At 50.1% G+C, this 24,473-nt stretch overlaps 1 protein-coding gene across 1 annotated transcript in view; it reads left to right on the top strand.

Annotated features, from left to right (window-relative positions):
- The first annotated feature begins 7,313 nt into the window (after positions 1–7,313).
- The window catches only part of GPR161 (G protein-coupled receptor 161), a 51,787-nt gene continuing 34,627 nt past the window's right edge, over positions 7,314–24,473 (top strand). The window contains 2 exon segments of the mRNA XM_032591851.1: positions 7,314–7,736; positions 7,887–8,013. Of these exon segments, the coding sequence (XP_032447742.1) occupies positions 7,998–8,013 (16 nt within the window). The 5' untranslated portion in view covers positions 7,314–7,736; positions 7,887–7,997.

Genomic DNA, 24,473 nt, shown 5'->3' with positions numbered 1-24,473 from the left:
TGAGGATCTGCTTTCTGGTCTGCAGAGGGCTATTTTCTGTATCTTCACATGACAGAGTTCAGACAGAGGTAAGCTCTTTTGCGTCTTTAAGGATTCTAATCCTCTCCTAAATCACCTCCCAAAGGCCCTACCTCCAAATATCACTATAGTGCAGAGTAAGCTTCGACACACGAATTTGGGGGGGGACACAGACATTCGGTCCATAGCAGTGTATGTGTGTGTGTGTGTGTGTGTGTGTGTGTGTGTGCACGCATGTACCCACACATCTACATTTATTGGACACCCTACTATGTGTGGGATTTCCATTCATTGTGTCATTTAATCCTCAAAAGGATCCAGCACAGCTATGGTCCCCAGTTTACAGACATGGATGTTGAGGGAGAGAGAAGTCACATGTTTTGGCGGGGGTGAGGGAAGGAACTGAATGCAGAACTGAAGTTCTTAGTTTTGAATTTAAGGAATGGAGACGTCTGTCAGCCAGCAATAAATCGTCATAATGACGAAGTGAAACAATGCAGATAAACTGCCAAACAGGGAAACTGGTACATAGTAGAAGCCTAAGACATGTTTTTCAAATCTGAATGTCTGTTTACCCTACAGGGAGCATCTCTGAGAAGGTTGACTGGGTTTAATCAAGAATTTGCACAGATAATCCGTCGCCCTACAAGCAAAAGGTTTTCTATAGAAATTTTCAAATACCTGTATCTCCTATGATTTTGGACAGATTCTTCCTTCTCTTTGGCCATCCTGTACACACACACACACGCACACACCCTGTTCTCTCTGCCTCAAATACAAGGCAGAGAGTGCAAGGAGACTAGGCAGCTTCCAGTGAGTCTGCGGCCACGGCATCCTGTACGGCTTCACCTGCAGGTGGACGTGACCCAGAGTAAACCCACCCCCGTGAAACCGGTTTGTGGGTACGTCGCTCCCCCTTCTTTATACATGGTTGTCAGTTTGCTGGAACTATTTTATCAGCCATATTGTTTCCATGTCTTCTTTTGTAAGCCTCCTCCAACATTTTCTGGAAGCAGGCACAGTATGAAGGCAGAAGAGAAAACTGCTTATGTACGTGGTATCACAAGGGAGGGAAGAGCGAGGGGGAGGTCTCAGAGGCTTGTCTCCAAGTTATGGCTCCCAGCTGGTGCATCCGGATCACCTGGGGGTTGTGCTTGGCAAGAGGCGGCTGTCCAGGTGCCCCCCAAGACCTGCCACATTCGTTAGGGGGACGATTCTCAAGTCTAACACACCCTTTTAAAATAACAGATATTTTGTAACAGCCTTTTAGTATCTTGGAATGAAATTGGTCATAACACAATCTACCTACCTACAGAATTTGGAAACTTTAATGTGATCTCCTAATATTAATAACAATAGGAAGTGATTATATCATTCTTCTATCCACAACTTTCATCACACCCAGAGAGAACCCAAAGGATCTGTACGACCCTGCACAATCTGGTCTCCTGTTTCCTCTCAGAACTCATATCTTACCTCTCTACCACTTAAGCGTACTTCTCAAGCCACATGGGTCTCCTCACTGTCTCTTAAACAGCCTAGATACAGAGCCTTCTCAGGGCCTTTGCACCGCCTTTCCTCCATGCCCGAAACACTTCCTCCGATGTCTACTGGGCTGACTCCTTCACTTCCTTTAAGCCTGTTCTCAGGAAAGCTCTTCCTTCAATTTACAGAGTAATGGCATTCCTGGATACATTGGGATAGAACAAAACCGTGCAAAACAAACAAACAAAACACCTTCATGCTTAGATGTCAACAGTTTGACTCTAGATCAGAAAATAACTTTTTTTGTGGTCTTTCAAAAGTCACATGCGAAGGGCATTGTTTTTTTGTTTTTTTTTTTTTTTAACATTTATTTATTTTTGAGAGACAGGGAGACACAGAATCCGAAGCAGGCTCCAGGCTCTGAGCTGTCAGCACGGAGCCTGACGCGGGGCTCGAACCCGCAAACCGTGAGATCATGACTTGAACTGAAGTTGGACGCTTAACTGAGCCACCCAGGTGCCCCTACACGCCTTCTGTTATTTCAAATAACAAAAATTAAAGCCCCATTGGCTCAAGAAAATAATATTGATTGCCTCCAGGTGTCCATCATCTTCAGGGAAGGCTTCGTCAAGGATCACGTGATTTAGCCAGGCCCTCAATTCTACCGTTTCTCACAGCTCTGTGTTTCTTAAATTTCGGTTCCACCCACCCAGCATTCTCAGCGGTATGTCCTTGAGGCTTCATCCTGACCCAAGGGCCCCAGGCCCGTCTCCACCCCTGAACCAAGCATCTGGCTTAAAAATTGTCCGTAATCAGAGCCCACCCCCGGAACTGGGCCAGAGGTCGTTCTGCGCAACCCTCAGGATACATTCTGTAAATTTCATCCATTAAATTGTACTGCTTCACTGGTTTTTATTGTATCCACAGTGTTGCGTGATCATCACCATAATCTAATTTTATAACATTTTCAAGAAAGTTTGTAACTGTCAGCAGTCGCTTCTCATACAACCCTACCCTCAGCCCCAGGTAATCATTAACCTTTCTGTCTCTCTATATTTACCTGTCCTAGATATTTCATATAAATGGAATCATACAGGGGCACCTGGGTGGCTCAGTCGGCGAAGTGTCCGACTTCGGCTCCGGTCATGAGCTCATAGTTTGTGAGTTCGAGCTCTGCATGGGGCTCTGTGCTGACAGCTCAGAGCCTGAAGCCCGCTTTGGATTCTGTGTCTCCCTTTCTCTCTGCTCCTCCCCTGCTCACGCTGTCTCTCTCTCTCCTTCAAAAATGAATATTCAAAATAATTAAAAAAAATAAATGGAATCATACAACACGTGGCCCTTTCTGTCTTGCTTCTTAGCCTCATGTTTTCAAGGTTCCCCCGTGTTGTAGCAGGGGGTCAGCGTTTCATCCCTTTTTACGACTGAGTAATGGTCCACTGTTTCGCTAGCCCCGTCTTGTTATCCACTTGTCAATTGATGGGCAATCGGGTTGTTTCCACTTTTTAGCTATTATGGATAATGCTGCTACGAGCATTTGTTTGATATAGACTTTTGTGTGAATGTAGGTTTTTATTTCTCTTGCTTTAATACCGAAAAGTAGAATTGCTGGGTCATATGGTAACTTTATGCCTTATATTTTGAGGAACTAACAAAAACTGTTTTCTAAGGTGGCTGCATCATTGTGCACGGTCACCGGCAGCGTGCAAGGGTTCTAACTCCTCCGAATCTTCCGCTATCCTTGTTGTCATCTTTTTCTTCCTTTTTTTTTTATTAAGGAAGTTTTTAAATGTTTATTTACCTTTGCGAGCAAGAGAGAGAGACAGAGACAGAGTGAGGGCGGGGAGGGGCAGAGAGAGAGGGAGACACAGAATCCGAAGCAGGCTCCAGGCTCTTGAGTTGTCAGCACAGAGCCCGACGCGGGGCTCGAACACACGTGCCGCGAGGGTGGGGATATAATATTTTATGCAGAACAGGCAGTATACTCCACAATTTTGCTTTGACTAGCTGTATGTGGACGGCTGGATTGGAAAGACAGCTTATTTTAAAGATGTCTTAACCTGTGCGATTCTTCAGCCAGCATTTAGGATTCAGTTGGACAAAGCCTCTCCTTATCTTAGTTCAGACATCTTTTGGGGGCCCCCAAAAGGGAGTGGCTTATGAAAGCGACTTGGAAAAAGAAAATTACTATGTATCTTTTCTTGAAAAACATTTCTCACCCCAAATCCATGGCATGTCTTTCACACAACTGTCACCTATATGGTGTTACTTAGTGAAATCACTTTTCTTTATTGGTGGCTCAGTCGGTTAAGCATCTGACCTCCGCTCAGGTCATGATCTCACGGTTTGTGGGTTGGAGCCCAGAGTCGGGCTCTGTGCTGACAGCTCAGAGCCCGGAGCCTGCTTTGGATTTTGTGTCTCCCTCTCTCTCTGCCCCTCCCCACTCATGCTGTCTCTCTTTCAAAAATGAACATTTTAAAAAATAACTTTTCTACCTCTTCCCTGCATTTGAGTGAATACTGCTCACAGCTCAGTATTATTAGAAGAAAAATCTTAAGAGAGCAATTGAAAAAAATGCATTTGTTGGCAGCAATTTCTATCTTTGAATGCACAGTAAGTTCTGAGCTAATGAGCTATGGGAAGAAAAACCTTTGTGATAAATAATATATTTGATAATGAGCGGGAGAAAAAAAGGTTTTCAGTGGAGTTCAGTATGGGAAGGGCATCCTCGTATCATGGTGGATACGGAGGCAAAAGATCCATAATTGTTTTTCTCATTCTCTCCATGTCAGTCTATGGCAGATCTTTCCAGACCTTTCTTGAATGCCAGCTTTCAAGAGGGCTTAGCTCTCAGGCTCCATGGCACCAGATGATCTACTTAATCTCATTTCATCTTTTTATTTAAAAACTTTTTAAAATGTTTATTGACTTTTAAGAGAGAGACAGAGAGAATGCGAGTGGGGGAGGTGCAGAGAGAGAGAGAGAGACACACACACACACACAGAATCGGAAGCAGGCTCCCGGCTCTGAGTTGTCAGCACAGAGCCCGATGCGGGGCTCGAACCCACAAACCACGAGATGATGACCTGAGCTGAAGTCTGACGCTCAATCGACTGAGCCACCCAGGTGCCCCTCGTTTTGTCTTCTTAAACTCCACAGATAGGCAGGTATGAGGATGCCTATTTTATGTAAGAATAAACTGACATTCGGAAAGGTTATATATAACTCCGCAGGGTCACAAAGATTAGCCAGTGCCAGAGTCAATGCAAGTCCAAATAATAATAGTAATAACCAGGTATTTCATTAGAAAAGTCTAAAATACTCTGGAGAACAAACCGCTTTCAACTCCTTCAGCATCTGGCTTTCTGGCGACCTAGACTCTGAGAGGAGCTTCAGCTTCCGGTTTTTGACCAAGTAAAGCATCTATCCCGTAGGAAAATTAAGGCGTCCATTAACTTTTTCCCTCCCCATTATCCCGTCTGTCCCTGAAGACAAGCTGGGTGTTTGGCAAGTGCAAAATAGTAAATTATTGCTCCCACAGTGCCAATCTGTAGATAAGGGAATAATTAATGCATTCCTCAAAGCAGATGGATTTCAGAGGAATTTAAATCCTGCTCCGGGGGCAGCATCAGTTTGTGCTGGAGGCTGGTGAACTGGACTTTGTAAATTCTGACCTGATTCTTTTCCTGCCCTGTTTTCTTCCTCCCTTCCTCCTCGCTCCAGTTCGCCCGTTTGCTTCAACTTTTCTTCCCCTTATTAAGACTGCTGCGTAGAAAACGCCAGGAGGCTAGGGACGGTACAGAACGTGGGGAGTGAAGAAGGGGGGAAAAGAACATTACGAAAAGGAAATGCTCTGTCCTCTGAATGGGCAGCGCTCTGGTCTGCGCGTTGTAACGATTGCTCCTCGGCCTTGTGGTTCACGGGCGAGCAGAGCAACACAGTAGGGATCTGTTTACATCCACCCTCTCACAGTCGAGGGCTGCGGGTTCCTCAAAGGCCGGCCTCCAGGTCGATTCCCTGGGATGTTTCCACGGCTCGGCGCGGTGCCTGGCGCCCGGCAGCTGTCCCTAGACGTCGGGTGGGTGAAGGAAAGGTGGGCAGGAAAGGGAAGGCCAGCGGGAGTGCAGGGCGAGCCTGGAGGAGGAGGGGGAGGAGAACGGGGCTGTGCGGAACCCACGGGGGAGAATCCGAAAGTAGGAGTGCGATGGCGAGGGAGATGGAAAAGGGGACGTCCCAACGGCTGAAACTGGGACGGAGGGACGGGGTCAGGGAGGGCCCGCGTCGGGGCCACCGGAGCGAAGCGGGGCGAGCCGAGAGGGTGAGGGCGAGACAAAGAGCGGCGGGCGAGGCCGGCCGTGGGAAGGGACGGGAAGAAGCGGCCGCGAGGGCGGGCGGCCGCCGAGCCGGGGGCGCGGGGCTGGGGAGGGGCGCGCCGGGGCGGGGAGGGGCGGCGGCGCGGGCGCGGGGGGCCGCGGGGGGCGGGGCGGCGCGGCGGAGGAGGGGCGGGAGCGCCGCAAAGTTACTTGGCCTGCGCCCGCCCGGGTCCGCGTGCTGGTGGCGGGGCGGCGGGAGGAGCGAAGCGGGGCTCGGCGGCCTGAAACCCGAAACCTCCAGTCCGCGAGCGCGGCCGGGAGGAAGGAAGCGGCGGCGGCGGCCGCCGAGGCGGGAGGCGGCCGGGCCGGGCCCTAGCGGCGGCGGAGGCGGCGCGGTGAGCCCGGCGCGGGGCGCGGGGCGCGGGGCGGGCGGGCCCGAGCGGGACTGAGTTCCGGGCGGGGCGGGCGGGCGGGCACGCGCGCTCGCGCGCGGGGGCGCGACGGGGAGGGTCTCCGCGCCCCTTCCCCCACGCCTCCCCGCCTCCACGGCGCTCTCCTTTCTCCGCGCCCCCCCCCCCCACGGCGGGTGGTAGCTGTGCTCCCGGCCGCGCTCCGCCAGCGGGTGGGGAGCCGGAGCTCTTTGTGGGAAGATCTTGGGGGCGCGTCCCTGCCCTGCGGCCGGGGGCTTCGGACTGGCTCTGCTCCCGGCCCGCCCCTTTTCTGCAGCGCTGCCCGCAGCCCCCTGGTATGACCCCCTGGAGGGGAGGGCATCCGTGCGTGCCCGGGACCTGGCCCGGAGGGGCTCCAGGCGGCGGGCTCACTCCTCCCTCGGGGATAGGCGTGGGGGGCTAAGCGGCCTCGTCCCCCGCCTGGAATCCGTGAGGACCAGGTGAGTCCCACCCTCCCAGTCGGGCTCAGGGCGCTGTGTCCCCGAGCCTGGGCGGGAGGCGCGCTCAGAAGTCGCCGGGCCGACCCTGGCGCGGCGCGATGGGCGCCTCCGCCGCCCCCACATCTGCCAGAGCGAGAGTCGGTTAGCTTTGGGGGGACTTGGCCAGCCTTCTGGGCCAGACCTTAGCCCCGTGCAACCTCTTGACAAAGGCGTGGGAGATGAGAATGTCCGTTGGGGAACTGGGATGCTCTGGTGCGCTCCCGAGAGGTCTGCTTTCCAGTAACCGCACCGCCGTGCATTGGCATGACTTTGTATCGCATCTCTGTGGCTATTTTTGTTCGCTGTTGTACCTTTCATCCGTTTTTGCGAAGTGCTTTCCAGAGAAGGTCATTTGGTCTTCCTCCCTGTGAAGTCGGGAGGTGGGGTGGTTTTGGAGGGAAAGGACCTCAGTGCCTTGATGTGTCCAATGGGCATAATGGTAACGACAGACACGCCTATCTCAGCGTGCTCCTGGCTGGGGAGGACATCACCGGGCCTCCTCCCCAGCCCGGCAGCGACCAGTTCAGCCCAGCCTCCCTCCCTGTCCCTGGAAATAAGCTGCAGGGGGCTACTGCATGGGGAAAAAGTGACTTGCCCTTACTGCAGCCATGAGTCAGGTGAGGGGAGGCATTTCCCAGAGCTCAAGGCAGAAAGAGGAGGCAGGAGGGACCTCAGATCACACAGCCACGGGCTCTCCATCCACCTTTCTTTAACTGGGATTTGTGTCACCCCTTTCTGTCACTTCTCCCACAGCTCCCCTCTTGTTCTGTTCCACACCTATCTTAGTTTGTAGTTGTAAGCTGTTTATAAGCACGATCGTATACACTTTTTTAAAATTTCATTCACTTAACAGCCCTGTGAAGTGCTATCAGCCCATTTTATAGGTGGAGAAACAGACTCGAGAGAGCTAAGTACTTGGCCCAGCAATAAGGAGCCAGAATCAAACTCAGGTTTTTTGACTTGGCGGTACTTTTAACGTCGACTCCGTCATCCAGGTGGGTCCTCGAACTCAGGACTTCTCCCTGTCCCAAAGCTCCACCGCCACGGCGAGGAGATGAGGGACCCCCTCAAAGAGAGACCCGCTTGGCATTTTAGGAGCTAAATCCACGACCTCATGTACTCCTATCCTTCTCTTTGCGTTGCAGCCCTGCATGGTGGGAGTATCAGAGACGAAGGAGGACCGTGTCGTCAGAGGGGTTGAGCTCTTTGTTTGGGTTCCGTGAAAGACAGAATGGGCTGAACTGGAACTGACCTACATGTCCGCCAAAGGAGGTACGGTTCTGTAGTATAAACTCTGCTGCGGGCTGGGCCAGTCAGGAGGCCTGCCTGTAGAGGAGGGCAGGCAGGCAGGCGGGCTGGTGGGGGGCACGCCTCCCTGGGAAGAGACAGCTCCAGCCCCTTGTTGCTTGACCTGAATGTTGGGGGGGAAGCTGTAAATTGTTATGGAAAAGGATCTCATGCTTTTAAAGCTAGTAACGAATTCAAACCCCTTTTCAAAATACGCAGGGCAAGCAGATTATAGGTGCCGGCTGGTCGTTGCCTGCAGACTGCCAGCCGACAGCCTCTGGGTTGGACCTTAGGAAGAAGTTGCTGTCATTCTAAGAAGTGATGAAATGTGGCTGGAGTGGGGGGGGGGGGGTGGTGTCTTCTAGCTGTTTTCCTTTGAGAACCAAAAAAAGAAACGACAACAGAACTGGAGGTAGCCAGCAGTGCTGGCTGGAGTTTGGAGGGAGGACTGACTTAATGACTCAGCCCCTCATTCATTCAGCCAGTGTCAGTCTCCTTGGAGTCTAGTCTTACGCCAAGAGAATGCTTGCAGCTTGCTCGCTACCTGTATCTGTGGCCAGTTATGGGCGCAGCAGGCGTTCAGGGCAGATGCGTTCGGGGAAGCTGGGAGCCTAAAGGAAGGCGTTTTCTCTGTGATGGGGGGTAAGACATGAAGGGGGCACGTTCGGTGAGAGAGCCCTGGATCCAGAGCACAATCTGAAGTCAGCCTGCCACTTACAAACCGGCGTCCCTGGGTGAATAATAGAAAGCATATCGGGGCGCCTGGGTGGCTCCGTCGGTTGCGCGTCCGACTTCGGCTCAGGTCACGATCTCGCGGTCCGGGAGTTCGAGCCCCGCGTCGGGCTCTGGGCTGATGATGGCTCGGAGCCTGGAGCCTGCTTCCGAGATTCTGTGTCTCCCTCTCTCTCTGCCCCTCCCCCGTTCATGCTCTGTCTCTCTCTGTCCCAAAAATAAATAAAAACGTTAAAAAAATTTTTTTTTAAAAATAGAACGCATATCTAGAGTGTGGTAGCTTTTTCATAAACATGAGTCATTATGAAAGATTTTTTAAAATACAGACATGTATAGGAAAATAAAATACAGGACGTGTATAGGAAAATAAAGTTCCCTCCACTCCCTCTCCTCACCTCAGAGGTAACCACCGCAAATGTATTATTTTCTAGGCCTTCTTCAGGGCCTAAGTCTATGCCCCCCGAGTCTGGAAATCCGGGTGAATATGCAATATTGTTTATTGATACTTATATATTTTTTTAAGTTTATTTATTTTGAGAGACAGAGAGCAGGAGAGACGGAGAGGGAGAGAGAATCCCAGGCGGGCTTGAGGCAGGGATCGGACTCATGAACTGTGAGACTGTGGCCTGAGCCGAACCGAGAGTCAGACGCTTAACTGACTGAGCTACCCAGGCGCCCCCCACCCATGTCTGTCCCCGAGTGCAGCGTGAGCCCCACCCCCCCCCACTTCCTGGAGGGAGCTCGGCCCCTCCCGGCTGGGTCCCGGGCACGCACCGGGGGTTGTACAAGGGGGCTGCGGGCAGCGCTGGAGAAACGGGGCCGGCCGGGAGAAGGGCCTGTCAAAGCCTCTGGCCACAGGGCAGGGATGCCACCCCCAAGATCTTGTGTACACGGGAGTATTTCTGGATAAAACCTATTCCTACAAGTGAAGCTGGTGAAAGTATGTTACTTTATTTTTTTTTTTAAGTTTTTTTTTTTTTTTAACGTTTATTTATTTTTGGGACAGAGAGAGACAGAGCATGAACGGGGGAGGGGCAGAGAGAGAGGGAGACACAGAATCGGAAGCAGGCTCCAGGCTCTGAGCCATCGGCCCAGAGCCTGACGCGGGGCTCGAACTCACCGACCGCGAGATCGTGACCCGGGCTGAAGTCGGACGCTTAACCGACTGAGCCACCCAGGCGCCCCGAAAGTATGTTACTTTAAACATTTATTTAAGCAAAATTCCCTTTGTTTATTGGGATCTGGAGATGGTGCAGACAAGAGATTGAATTTATTTACTAACTTTTAGGTTTACTCGTTTGGGGATGGGTAGTATTTGGGGTACTGTATTTGGGGATAGGTAGTATTTCTAAAGCACGACATTCAAAGGGTATAAAAGGTAATATCTCCTTCCTATCTCAGCCCTCTCTTTCCCTATTTTTGGGTATAATGAATTTTGCCAGTTTTTGTGTATTCATCTAGAGTTAGCCTATGCATCTGTAGGCAAATAAAATGTGTCTTCTGTTTTCTCCCTCTAAAAGAAAAAAATACGGTAGCATACAATATACCCTATTCTGTTTATGGACTGAAAACAAAGCAGAACAAAACCTATGTCTTCGAGATCATTCCGTACCAAAGTTCTGTGCATTTTAGGTTTTCCCAAGCTTACACTGAAAAAAAGCTTAGTCAATTTACACTCCTTCAAACTGCGCATGAAATCCTTTTCAGTTTTTCTGTTGAATTGTTTGTGATCGCATCAGTTTTTGAGGCTGTCTCTAAATCCTGGACTTTCTTTTCTTGTTAATAAATCAGATATTTTGCCTTTTATGTTTTCCTCCCTAGCTTTACTTAACTGTACCTTTGTGCAGAAGCGATGACTTTTGACATGATTGGGTATGAATCGCTTTTCTGTGACCCCCCCCCAAGTTTTTTGTTTTGCTTAGGAAGTCCTCTCCAATCGCAAGACTAACTTCTTACGTTTTCTCTTTCCTCTCTGTTCTCTTTGCTTTTTTTTTTTCTCATTTAACACTATTTTAAAGTATTGTGTCTTTCCTATTCCCTTTTTTTCAGGTTCCCTCCTCACTGACACCAGGGAAGACAGGGTTTGAATTTGCCTGTGAGCCTCGTTGGCCAATGTGGCATCCCTCTTGTCTTTCGTTTTTAGAGGGATTATTTTCATCGAGCGTGAAGGACGAGCTCTTCACTAGGCGGGGGAAGAGGGAGAATGGGCATTCCGACAGCGGACACGTTTCCGTGCAAAATCAGGGGAGTGAGGTACAGCAGTGGGTATATTTGGAGAACCGGGAGCGAGCGATTCAGGAGGGCCGCAGTGGAGGGCGTGTCCGTGATAGGTTCTGCCGGTGGCCCAGCCTGGCATGGCGTGACCAGGCTGGTTAGGAGTCAGCCGGTCCAGCAACACTGGAGGGTGGGAAGGAGATGAGGTAGAAATGTCCGGTAGTCATCGAGGGCAAAGATAGCGAGGCCCTGGGCCGGGGTGATGACAGTGGCCGATGAAGTTGTGAGTCAGAATTTAGGGAGGCACTAGGTGTCCGTGACGGGGAACGGAAGTGACCAGCACGCGTTGCTTTACATACGGCATCTCACTGACACCTAGCAAGCCCGTATAAAAGAAGATCCAAGGCTCAGAAATGTTCGTGAATCTCCCCCAGGTCCCCTGGCTCGTGTCAGTCGGGGCCTTAGCCCCATCAGGACTACCTAGCAAGAGTACTCTCTGATGCCCTGGGTTTCTGTCTCGAGTGCTTGGGGTGGGTGGTGATGTTTTTTTCTAGGGTAGTGAAAAACACGGGGAATAGCATATTGAGATGGTAGAAATGCTAGGAGCAGAGAGGACGAATTCCATTTTGCACATGTTCTAGCTGAGGTGCCTGGGTGTGGCAGGAAGGGAGTATGGGAGGAAAGTATGGGAGGAAACACCTACTAGGCGGGTGGATATGAATCTGGAGCTCTGAAGAGCGATATAGATGGAGATTTCGGAGTCATCCCTGTTTACGGGGGTATAGAGAGCGCGTACAGAGAGAAAGGAGGTCTCAGGCGGGACTCTTCCTTCTACAAGTGGTGGAAAATCCAGTTCACACTGGCTTAAGCAGAAAGGAAAGTTATTGGCTCACATCACCAAAAAGCTCAAGAGTGGGGGCGCCTGGCTGGCTCAGTTGGTCGAGCATCTGACCCTTGATTTTGGCGCAGGTCATGATCCCGGGGTTGTGGGATTGAGCCCCATGTTGGGCTCCCTGCCGAGCGTGGAGTCTGCTTCGGGTTCTGTCTCTCTCTCTGTCCTCCCCTGCCCTCAAAACAAACAAACAAACAAACAAACAAACAAACAAACAAACAAACTTAAAAAAAGCTCCAGAGTGTATCTGACTTCAGGCCTGGGTTCCAGGTTCAAATGATTTCATCAGGACTCACTTTCTTACCTGCTCTGGTCTCAGGCTCCCCGCTCACGAAGGCTAGGGGGTGATGCCAGTGCGAATCCCACGGGAGAGGGGAGCCGTCTGTCTCCCAGCTACCCCACCACCAGGCCCGTACGTCTCACAAACTGAGTCATAAAGTGGGTCAGAGGGGTTTGGAATGTGCTGATGGGCGAGGCATAAATCATGTATCACGTCCATGAAGACACATGAACTCCGGGTCTGGAAAGGGTGACTCTGCAGAGGAAACTCAGGGGCAACCCCCGGAGCAAAGGAAGCAGTTGATTTCCTCTGCAGACGGAGAAGGAGTGGCCCCTGGGCAGTAGTAGTGACACAGGCAGGGCGACTGCAGGTCAGTAAGCCTGGAAAGGAATGGAAGGAGGGAGAAGCAGGAGAGAGCGGTGGCGGGGGGAGGGGGGCATCTCAGAGGAAAATGACTTAGTCGAAGGCATCAGGTGCTGGGGGAGTTCAAGGAAGGACCCGTTGGATTTGGCGAGGAGGTCATCCTTGTCCAAAGCAAGACAGTCATTTATTTTTGTATTTTATTTTTATTTTTGAGACAGAGAGAGAGAGAGAGAGAGAGAGACAGAGCATGAGTGGGGGAGGGGCAGAGAGAGAGAGAGAGAGGGAGACACAGACTCTGAAGCAGGCTCCAGGCTCTGAGCTGTCAGCACAGAGCCCAAGCAGGGCTGGAACTCCAGAATGGCGAGATTCCATGACCTAGGCGGAAGTCAGACGCTCAACTGACTGACTGAGCCACCCAGGCGCCCCAAGACAGTCATTTATTTTACACTTGACTACGCCTGCCTTCTAGAGGATTCCTATTCCTGCCTGTCTCCTGCACTCCCCACCCAGTCCCGGGACGGCCAGGAAGGGCAGAGGTGTGGTGAGGGCAGTCGGGACATCCGGGCTCTGCCAGTAATTACATATGTGACTGAGCTTTGGTTTCATCGTCTGTAAGATAACACGGCTGTGCCGGGTTGCTCCTGTGGCCGCTCCTAGCTCTGAAAGGTCGGAGATAAACGCATCTGCTCATTTCAGACCGCTTCGTTACCATAACCCTTGTCCAAGCCTTCACCTGTTACCTGGGCTAACTGGTGTCCCTGCCTCTGCGCTCGCCCTACATCTGTTCTTTACCCTGTAGCAAGGGTGGTCCTTTAAAACAGGTCGGTCACATCCCTCCAGGGGCCTCCGTCACACATGGGCTCTCATCCATAGTCCTCACCACGGCCACGGAGTCCTCAGTAGTCTGCCCCTTACTGGGAAATCTGCATGCCTTAAAGCTCATTCCGCCTCAGGGCCTTTGCACAGGCTCTTCCCTAGCCTGAAATTCCTTTGCACCGTTTTCTGTTCTGATCAGATGTCACCTGGAGAGACTTTCTGACTAGCCACTCCCAGCCCACTCACCCATTCTTTCTTCTTTCCCCTGGTAGCTTTCTTCACAGCACCTGGCACCATCTGGAATTATTTTGTATATTCATTGTCTATTTGTTTACTGTTTGTGTCCCCTTCCCTGTGAAGCTCGCACAAAGCTATACCCCACACAAAGCTCCAGGAGAGGAGAGATTTTGGTACCTTGCTCTGTGCTGTGTCCCAGTGCTGTGTCCCAGCTTGGCACAGAGTAGGTATTCAGGAAACCTTCTTAGGGGTGGCTGAGTGAGGGCTGGGAAGGGGGAAGCAGGGAGTGCCCAGGAACCAGCAGCAGCGTGGTAAGGGTGGGAGGGGACATCCTTTATTCAGCAGGGCTATCTGTGACGGCATGTGTCTCAGATATGGTCAGCAGAAAAAAAGGATTCAGAAGTGATACTACTAAAACATGTAAAAATAGGGGCACCTGGGTGGCTCAGTCAGTTCAGGGTCTGACTTCAGCTCAGGTCACGATCTTGCTGTTTCCGAGTTCGAGCCCCGCGTCGGGCTCTGTGCTACAGCTCGGAGCCCGGATCCTGCTTCGGGTTCGGTGTCTCCCTCTCTCTCTGCCCCTCCCCTGCTCACGCTCTGTCTCCCTAAAAAATAAGTAAACATCAAAAAATTTTTTTACACGTTCAGAAATAACATTCTCAATTTTAGCGGTATGAGTTTAGCTAGTGTGCTGGGTTCCGGGAGGATTACGAATAAAACAAATGATCGAGAGTAAAAACCAATGAACATGATACCATTGTTTCTCTTGTGATGGAAGTAATCTTACCCTTATTCCCTGCATAGTTTTCATCTCTTCTTCTTGGAGCACACACGTGTGCGTGTGCGTGTGCGTGTGTGTGTGTGTGTGTGTGTGTTTTAGGGAGAGAGTTGTTTTATTTTCCTTCGATCTGTTCGTCAAGTACATGCAGTAAACCCAAAGTACTGTGGTGGAACAGGATTTCTCAGGCTCCGTGCTGTTGACGTCTTGGGCTGGGTAATTATTGTGGGGGCTGTCCTCTGCATCAGGGGGTCTTCAGCAGTGTCCTTGGCCTTACATGCCAGAGCTGTCCCCTGAGATGTGACACCCAAAAATGTCCCTGGGCATTTCCAGAGACTCCTCCCTGGGGTGGGAGGGGAGGCAGAGCGCCCTTCCTTTGAGAAACACTGATGTAAAATATTGGGGTAGTGATTGCGTTTGATTGTTACCTAGAGTCTTCTGTGTGGGCATTTTCAGACCTTCCCCAGCCATCCTGACACTCCCTTAAAAAATGAGATTTTCTCTTTCAGGGTAGGGTGCTGTGCATGGAACCTCAGCTGAGGGCCCGCCACCCCGACTCAGCCGGGGCACTCGCATTGCTAGTCACTGAAGCGACTCCGGCTGGGCGGGAGCCCCCCTCCTGCAGTGATGGAGCAGTCAGGTTCAAGTCCTGAAGCCCTGAGCACCGTCCCCGTGGAGCCCCAGCCATTTCCATTTGCAGTGCATCCTTTCTCCTGTGTGTCATCCACTTAAGCGGTCAAGTGAAATGTCTTAGGCGGTCCTTAAAATTTGAAAGGGAGAGAAAAGAATGGAGTCTTCTTTTCGTATCTTAAGTAGCGTAAACATTTTTTGAGTTTTATTCCCTGACAGCCAGGCCACTACCTGCTTTCGCATGTTTCCACGTACATTGCTTTTTCCTGGTACGAAATGACCCCCCACAATAAGTCCAGTGACTGTCCGTCACCACACACAGTTACTCACTATATTCCCTATGCTGCACGTTACATCTCTGTGACTTACTTCTTCTATGACTAGAAGTTTGTGCCCCTTAATCCCCTTCGCCTGTTTTGCCGGCCCCTCCAGCCTCCCTGCCCTGATAACCCATGGTTTCCCGGTTTCCCGTCTGAGTCTGTTTCTGCTTCGTGGGTGTGTGTTGTTTTGCTTTTAGATTGCACGTAGAAGTGAAGTTCTGTGACATTTTCTTTCTCTGACTTACTTCATGTAGCGTAATGCCCTCTGGGTCCATCCATGTTGTCTCAAATGGCAAGACGTCATTCTTTTTTAAAAAAAAATTTTTTTTTAACGTTTATTTATTTTTGAGACAGAGAGAAACAGAGCATGAATGGGGGAGGGTCAGAGAGAGAGGGAGACACAGAATCCGAAACAGGCTCCAGGCTCTGAGCTGTCAGCACAGAGCCCATTGCGGGGCTCGAACTCACGGAGCGTGAGATCGTGACCTGAGCCGAAGTCGGACGCTTAACCGACTGAGCCACCCAGGTGCCCCAGATGTCATTCTTTTTTATGGCGGAGCACTCTTCCGTTATTTCTGCGTGTGCTGTATCTTCCTTACCCCATTCATCGGTGGGTGGCCGCTTGGGTGGCCGCTTGGGCGCTTCTGTATCTTGCCTCTTGCAAATAATGCTACAGTCAACGTAAAGGTGTGCAGTTCTCTTTGAATTGGTGTTTTCATCTTCTTCAGATAAATGCCCAAAAGTGGAATTGCTGGATCATGTAGTAGTGCAATTTTTATTTTTTGAGAACCCCCCCCCCCCACTGCCGCCCCATACTGTTTTCCATAGTGGCCGCATCAGTTCATATTCCCACCACCAGGGTGCGAGGTTTCCCGTATTTCCACATTCCTCGCCAGCGCCTGTTTTTGTCTTCTTTTTTTTTTTTTTTTTTAATTTTTTTTCAATGTTTATTTATTTTTGGGACAGAGAGAGACAGAGCATGAACGGGGGAGGGGCAGAGAGAGAGGGAGACACAGAATTGGAAACAGGCTCCAGGCTCCGAGCCATCAGCCCAGAGCCTGACGCGGGGCTCGAACTCACGGACCGCGAGATCGTGACCTGGCCGAAGTCGGACGTTTAACCGACTGCGCCACCCAGGCGCCCCTGTTTTTGTCTTCTTGATACTAACCGTTCTGACAGGTGTGAGGTGATCGCTCCTTGTGGTTTTGATTTGCTCTGATGCTGAGTGACGCTGAGCATCTTTTCACGTGCCTCTTGCCGTCCGGATGTCATCTGCAGGATAATGTCTACTCGAGTCCTTTGCCCGTTTTTTAATCAGGCTGTTTGGTTTTTTGACGTTAAGGTGTGTCTGTGTATTTCGGATATGAACCCCTTAATGATTTGCAACTAGGATTGCTGTGGGTTGCCTTGTTGATGGTTTCCTTCCCTGTGCAGAAGCTTTTTAGTGTGATGTAGCCCCATGTAGTTAACTTTAGTTGTTCTTGCCTGAGGTGACTGGTTTAGGAAGATACTGCTTATTATATGTAGGGGATGAATCACTGGATTCTACTCCTGAAATCATTATTGCACTATATGCTAACTAACTTGGATGTAAATTAAAAAATTAATAAATTATGGGGCGCCTGAGTGGCTCAGCCGGTTGAGCGTCCGACTTCGTTCGGCTCACGTCATGATCTCACGGTTCGTGAGTTCGAGCCCCCACGTCGGGCTCTGGGCTAACAGCTCAGAGCCTGGAGCCCTCTTCAGATTCTGTGTCTCCCTCTGTCTGCCCCTCCGCTGCTTGCACTCTGTCTCTCGCATTGGCTCAAAAGTAAATAAACATTAAAAAAAAAAAAATTAAAAAAAAAAAAGATACTGCTTAGACTAGCGTGAAAGAACTTACTGCCTGTGTTTCCTTCTAAGAGTTTTACGTTTCAGTTTTAGGTTTCGGTTCTTACATTTATGTCCTTAATCCGTTTCGAGTTCATTTTTGTGTATGGTGTAGGCAAGTGGTCCAGTTTCCTTCTTCTGCATGTCGCGGTCCAGTTTCCCCAACACCATTTGTTGAAGATTCCACTGGATATTCTTGTCCACTTTGTCGACGATTACTCGACCGTACAGTTGTGGGTCCATTTCTGGGTTTGCTATTCTGTTCCATTGATCTCTGTATCTGTTTTCATACCAGTACCATACTATTTTGATTACTACAACTTTATAGTATAGTGTGAAGTCAGGGAGGGTGATACCTTCGGCTTTCTTCTTTCTCAAGATTTCTTTGGCTATTAGGGGTATTTTGTGGCCCCATACAAATTTTAGGATTTGTTGTTTTAGTTCTGTGAAAGATGACATTGCTTTTTTTTCTTTTTCTGTAGTATTTAGATGGAGATTGCATTGAATCTCTAGATTGTTTGGGTGGCATGGACGTTTTAACGGTGTTTAACAATGGAAGTGTTAATTCTTCCAGTCCACGAGCATGGTACATCTCTACATTTATTTGTGTCATCTGAAGATTATTCTTTCATCAGTGTTTTATCGTTTTCAGGGTAAAAGGTCTTTCAGCTCCTTGGTTAAATTTATTCTGAGGTATTTTATTGTTTTTGATGCAATTATAAATGGGATTTTGTTTTTAAATGTTTTATTTATTTTTGAGAGAGAGAGAGAGTGCAAGCAGGGGAGGGGCAGAGAGAGAGAGGGAGACCCAGAATCCAAAGCAGGCTCCAGGCTCTGAGCTGTCAGCACAGAGCCTGACGTGGGGCTCAAACCCACGAACTGTGAGATCATGACCCGAGCCGAAGTCGGACGCTCAACCGACTGAGCCGCTCAGGCGTCCCTAAATGGGATTTTTAAAAAATTTCCCTCTTTGATAACTCATTATTAGTGTATAGAAATGCACCTGACTTCTGTATGTTTATTTGTATCCTGCGAATTTACTGAATTTATTAGTTTTAATAGTTTTTTTTTAACATTTATTTATTTTTGAGACAGAGAGAGAGAGAGAGCGAGCGAGCATGAACAGGGGAGGGTCAGAGAAAGAGGGAGACATAGAATCTGAAACAGGCTCCAGGCTCTGAGCTGTCAGCACAGAGCCCGACACGGGGCTCGAACCCATGGACTGCGAGATCATGACTTGAGCCAAAGTCGGATGCTTAACCGACTGAGCCACCCAGGCGCCCCTAGTTTTTTGGTGGAGGGGTGCCTGGGTGGCTCAGTCGGTTAAGCATCTGACTTTGGCTCAGGTCAGGATCTCATGGTTTGTGAATTCAAGCCCTGCATCAGGCTCTGCGCTGATAGCTCAGAGCCTGCTTGGGCTTCTCTCTCTCTCCCTCTCTCTGCCCTTCCCTGACTTGTGCTTTCTCTCTCTTTCTCAAAATAAACAAATAAACTTAAAAAAATATTTTTTTTGGTGGAGACTTAAGAGCTTTCTATATATAGTATCATGTCATCTGCTAATAGTGACGGTTTTACTTTTTCCTTTTCAATTTGAATGCCTTTTATTTCTTTCCATTGCCTAGCTGCTGTGGCTAGGTCATACATTCCTCTGGACGATCACATTGTAGGTTAATTCTACTGTCTCTTTTCTCATGGAGAATTTCAGGCTCAGAGAGGTTAGGAGACATGCACAAGGTCATGTGAAATTCAAACCTAGGTTTCGTCAGGATTCCAGAAACGATTTTTTCTATTGAATATCAGATCGAAGTAGATATTAAAGAGTAGGGGGCATATAAAATATTTTCTCCCACATGCAAAGTGCTGTTGGGAATACAAAGGGGAAACTGAAGAAGAATTAATAAGCTTCCTGGAGGAGGAAGTCTCCTTACCGAAAATGAAAACTCGTGCTAAGACATGCATGTCTGAGAGGATAACGAACATGTAAAAGGAAAACTTGACATGGTAAGAGGTAGGAAGGGTCACTGTGAGGGTGGAATGTTCCAGAAAGTTTTTTTCAGAATTTTGCTCTTGATGAGATGGACCTTGAGCTAGATGTTATTCACGTAAGTGGCAGTGAGGAGGTCAGGGGCCTGGAATGGGTTATGGTAGTTATCTCCAAGCTTTTCCAGGGTGCGTGGATCCACCTCCTCTGCCCCCACCTAAAAAAAAAAAAAAAAAAAAGTTTATTATTTTGAGAGAGAGGGAGAGAGAATCCCACTGACCCAGGGCTCGATCCCAAGAACTGTGAGATCTTGACCTGAGCTGAAATCAAGAGTCAGACGCCTGAGCCACCCAGGAGCCCCGATCTGCCTCCCCTTTTAATATCACTTCAGCTGGAGAACACGTGTTGCTTCAAATACAAAAAGTTGCTTTGAATCAATAACTGTGTGAAAACGACTTTTAATTGTATTGACCACAGTAGCACCTATAGACATTTGAAGAGTAATAGTTCACGTGTGTGCGAGACATTATTTATTTGGTCCACAGTTAACTGCCACCTGCAGTTTGGGAATTCATGACTTAGAGGATGTGTGGCCAAGAACAAGTAACACTCTGCCTTGTTTTACAGGCCCGTGCAGATATCTTCTGCACATGTACCTTAGTCTCTTCAAAAAGTTCCTACTTTCTAGGCGTGGCCTTTTGGAAATTGTTAGACGTCCAGTATACATTTAACTGCTATATCCAGCTTTCTGGTGGCATAAAATTCAATGGGGCTCAACAACCTTAGCTTTTAAATTCAGCAGTTTCCCTCTTACTACTTAAAAAATACTAAAATTAGATACCGAGCTCTGAGCTGTTTCAGGGGTCCCTGTTTTTCTGGAACATGCTACAGTTACCTAAGCCATATACATACAGTTCTTATGTTACTTACACGGTAGAGTGTTGAGAAGTAGAAAATCACCTGTCCCCAAAGGCACAGGAGGAAATGACGTATATGTATGACAGAGGCCATAGTTGGAGATCTCTTCACTGACGCGCTCCCCCGAGATGTTATTTGCTCTTGCAGAATATTCGCAGACTTTTCATAAGCTAGACGAGGAAAACTGTAGTTAAGTATACTTTGTGTAGGAAAAGGGGAAGCAGAAAGTTGAAAAAAGTTGCAGAGAAAGTGTAAGAAGGAAGTAGAGAATTTAAAGGCGCATCGGGTGTGAGAGGATGTACACTTAACCTCATCTAACTGGAGGGAATCACTGTATCTCTGATCCTGCGTCGATGGCTCACGGTGGAAATTCACCTGCTGAGTAACTGGGCGAGTGTAACAGTCTTCCCGGAGGTTTCAGAAGAAGGCAGTTGCATTACAATTGATCTCTAAGGTCTTTTCCAAATCAAAATTCCATTTATCTTGGTACTTAACGGCCTTGAGCCATCGTCATGAAAATTACTATGTTTCGTATCCTTTGTTTTAAAATATACAGAAACGTATGCTAGATTTTCACAATTTTGCTTAAAGGTTTAAAATAAAGAGTTTTGCTATTTTAAGGTGAAAAAAAACCCCACCAATTCATAAAACTCAGCTATCCAACATGAGGCATTTCCAAGGATGAGCTCAGCTTTTAGTGCCCTTTTGGAAGAGAACTTTTTAGTGGAGGCCCTCTCTTCCTACTGCTTAGAGTGTTTGATTCTGTATAGAGTTACCATGGAAAAGGGCGAACGAGTTAGGATCACTGTGGGGTCGAGGGGGAGGGGACGGGGCAGGTGGGAGAAGAAGACGGACAGATGGACAAAGACCCCACGGCACCAGTTCTTACCAGCAATCGGATTGCACCATAACATTCACGCACAGCAGGGTTTGCCTTCCTCTACGTCTCTCTTCTCACCTTTGACCTACGTGTCAAGTTGGCGTTGCTCTACGTGGCGTGCAGGGGAGACTGTACTACAAGGACTTAACCAAAAAGTGGTTGACTGGCATGCCTGGGCACGGAGGCCTCGCAGTTCGGGATGTGGTTTGGGCCACAAACTGATTGCATTGGGACTTCCAGCTACCTGGTCAGAAGGTGGCTGCCTCACTTGTGAGCATCGGGTTTGAGTTCCAGTCGGGAGGGAGGGGAAAGGAAAAAGAGCGGGAGCCATAGCTGGGTCTGTCCCCCAGGAAGTGGATAGCCTTTGGCCACGTTGTAGACATTTGTTGATTGAAACTGGGTCTGATGGCCGCTCAGGCTCTGTACAGGGAGTCTGTTTTCGTGGGCACGTTTAGTGCCCCGTGTCAAGTGAGAGTTGTGTTGAGAGGGGAAAGGGGGTATCGACTGGATAATAAACAGTGGCTGCTGTGTCTGCAGAGCCAGAAATGCCTGCTATGCCAGGATGCCCAGTGTCCGGTGGCTCATTCATATGTTCAGTTATTTATCACATATATTGTGTACCTGTTCGTTGTCAGTCACTGTTCTGGGTGGCAGTGAAGAAATTTGTAGGCCAGAATTCCTTGCACTCGTGGAGCATACAGTTTTGTGGGAGAGAAAGGCATTAACAGATTAACGAGTATGTACATGTGCACTAAGGAGAAAAAGTAAGGAAGAGAATGGGGCCACAGAGTATGGGAGAGGGGTATGAAAGGTAGTGTGGGGGTGGGAATGCCATGCCAAAAAGGTGATTTAAGTTAAGACTTAGACTGGGAGAGCAACCTACAAAGAACTCTGGGCTGAGGGCATTCCGGGCATAGAAAGCAGCAAGTACAAAGGCCCTGAGGTAGATGCATGCTTGATGTGTCTGTGAAATAGTGAGGAAGCCAGTGTGGTTGCAGTGGGTGTAAAAAGCGATTTTTATTATGAGGTTGGAGCAGTAAGGGAGAGCCAGATCACGTAGGAAACTGCGGGGCATGTTCTGAGTGATCTGGGGATCCTTTTTGGGGTTCTGAGTAAAGCCGTGGCTTGTTCATTTGTTCTGACCTCTGTTTGAACAGGCTCATCTGGGGACTGTGTTGAGAATGGGGGCAGTGGCAGACGCAGGTAGGCCAGCGAGGAAGCTATTTTAGTAATCCCGAGAAGATACAACAAAGCCTGGGCCAGAGTGATGGTAGCAGCGATAGTCAGACATAGTTGAATTCTAGAAACATTTCAAAATTAGAGCCCATAGATTTGTTCATGAACCAGATAGGAGAAGCGAGAGAAGGTGAGGAGTCGGGAGAGACTCCCACGTTTAGGGCCTGGGAGGATGGGGGAACCATGACAGGAGATGAGGAAGAATGTGGAACCGGCAGGCCTGAGAGATCTGAAGTCCGGTTTCGGACGTGCTAGGCTTGCCGTGTCCGTGACGTCCGACTGGAGCCGTCGAGTAGCCAGTTGGGTGTATTGAGTCGGGAGCTCTGGGGAGTGACATTGGCGCCTCTCTGCCTGAGCAGGGGATCGTGACCAGACCCTTGGCCCAGCACAGCCACCTTTGGCCTCAGCATCAGGTAAGAGGAGCAGCCTCGGGTGTCCTGACCTGGGGTGACCCAGCTTCGCCTCCCGGGGCTGCCGGGATCCCAGCTCCAGGCAGGGTGGCCGTGGGCCGGTGCCGTGGAGGCTTTCCCGAGCCTGCCCTGGAAAAGCTGGCGTGTCTGCCCTTGTTTCCCGCCCCCTCCGGGGAATCTTGTGGTGCAGGCCGGGGTGGCCGGTGGCCGGGGTGGCCGGTGGCCTGGCAGAGGAGAGACAGCTGCCTTGTGTACAGCTGGGCGTCTCTCTGGTCGGGTCGCGCTCCACCTTCAGGCTGCTGAATGTTTTGCCCGGAGCTGTGGTGAAACCGCTGCTGCTTCCTCTCCCTAAAGCGCTTTTCTCTCGGGACCTAGGACTCTCCCCTGGTGAGTTGTCTTCGTCGCGGCTTCACCTGGTTGTTGGCCAACTTTCCGGGAGGCTGCGATGGACCGTCCCCCGTCTGTGTTGACCGGGAGATGCTGGCGGCGTTCGGGGTTGCCGACGGCGGCCCGGGAGGGAGGCCAGTGGCCCTTTGAAAGAACTCAGCTGACAGTGTGTGGCTCCGAGTCCAAGTTGGCTTAGAACGCGGTGTGCCTCACAGTCTCCAACGTGCGCAACCCAGACGGCCGCAGAGGAGTCTGAGGAGCACGAAGCTGAGTTTTGTTTCACCGTGTGCTCTGGGGAGGGTGCAGCGCGATGGGCGCGTGCCTTTAGTGCATCCGGCCGCGGAAGTGGCCGCCGGAAGTGGCCGCCGGGGCGAGGAGCTCGTGAGGAGTCACCCGCCCACGCCCCACACGGCCCGTGCCCCCTGCTGTCTGGAGGCTACTCTGGACGCCGCCTACGGCCCTCCTCCTCGTCACCGTCATCATCACCGGGTGAAGATAGCCGCTGCCTCCTTCGCCTCGTGACTCTCCACACCCTGTGGGGAGAGGAGTTCAAGAGAAGGTTCTTCCGTGTCTTTATTGTGCTAAGTACATCTCCCATGCACGTGCCGTCGTGGCCATTTTCAAGTGCGCGATTGAGCGGTATCGACTGCCAGTCACGGTGGGCACCCGTTCCTGCCACCCGCCCCCAGAACGCTCCTCATCTTGTAAAACTAACCCCATTCACCAGCTTCCTCCCTCCCCCGGCTCCTGGCATCCGCCGTTCTGCCCTCTGCCTGTAATTGCAACTACTGCGAGCACCTCGTGTAAGTGGAACCATGCGTATTTGCCCTTGCGTGACTGACTGGCTTCTTTCACTCAGCAGAGGGCCCTCCGGGTTCCCCCGTGCGGGAGCCTGTGTCAGAGCCTCCTCCTGGAGGCTAACAGTCCATCATGTGGGTATACCCACGCGGGCTTACCCATGTGGGTTGCTTGTCAAGTCATCAGTCAGGGCCGACTTGGGCTGCTTCACGTTTTAGCTGGTGTGCATCATGCTGCCAGGGACACAGGTGTACGAGTGTCTCTTCGAGACCTTGCTTTTTTTTATTTTTTTTTTTAGCATTTATTTCTTTTTGAGAAGAGAGAGACAGAGCATATGCGGGGGAGGAGAGAGAAAGAAGGAGACACAGAATCCGAAACGGGCTCCAGGTTCTGAGCCGTCAGCACAGAGCCCGGCGCGGGGCTCGAACTCAGGGACCGCGAGATCATGACCTGAGCGGAAGTCGGACGCTTAACCGACCGAGCCACCCAGGCGCCCTGAGACCTTGCTTTGAATTATTTGAGGTTTATCACCAGAAGCGGGACTGCTGGATTGTATGATAATTCCATATTTAACTTTTTGAGAAAACTTCATGCTGTTTTCCACAGTGGCTTTATCAATTTTTTTAAAGTTTTATTATTTATTTTTGAGAGAGAGCGAGCGAGCGCACAAGCAGGGGAGGGCCAGAGAGAGAGACACACACACA

This window comes from Lynx canadensis, chromosome F1 (genome assembly GCF_007474595.2).
Source record: "Lynx canadensis isolate LIC74 chromosome F1, mLynCan4.pri.v2, whole genome shotgun sequence".
Classification (NCBI taxonomy): Eukaryota; Metazoa; Chordata; class Mammalia; order Carnivora; family Felidae; genus Lynx; species Lynx canadensis.
Note: the sequence above shows the minus strand (reverse complement) of the source record. Positions and strands in the feature narration are given on the sequence as shown.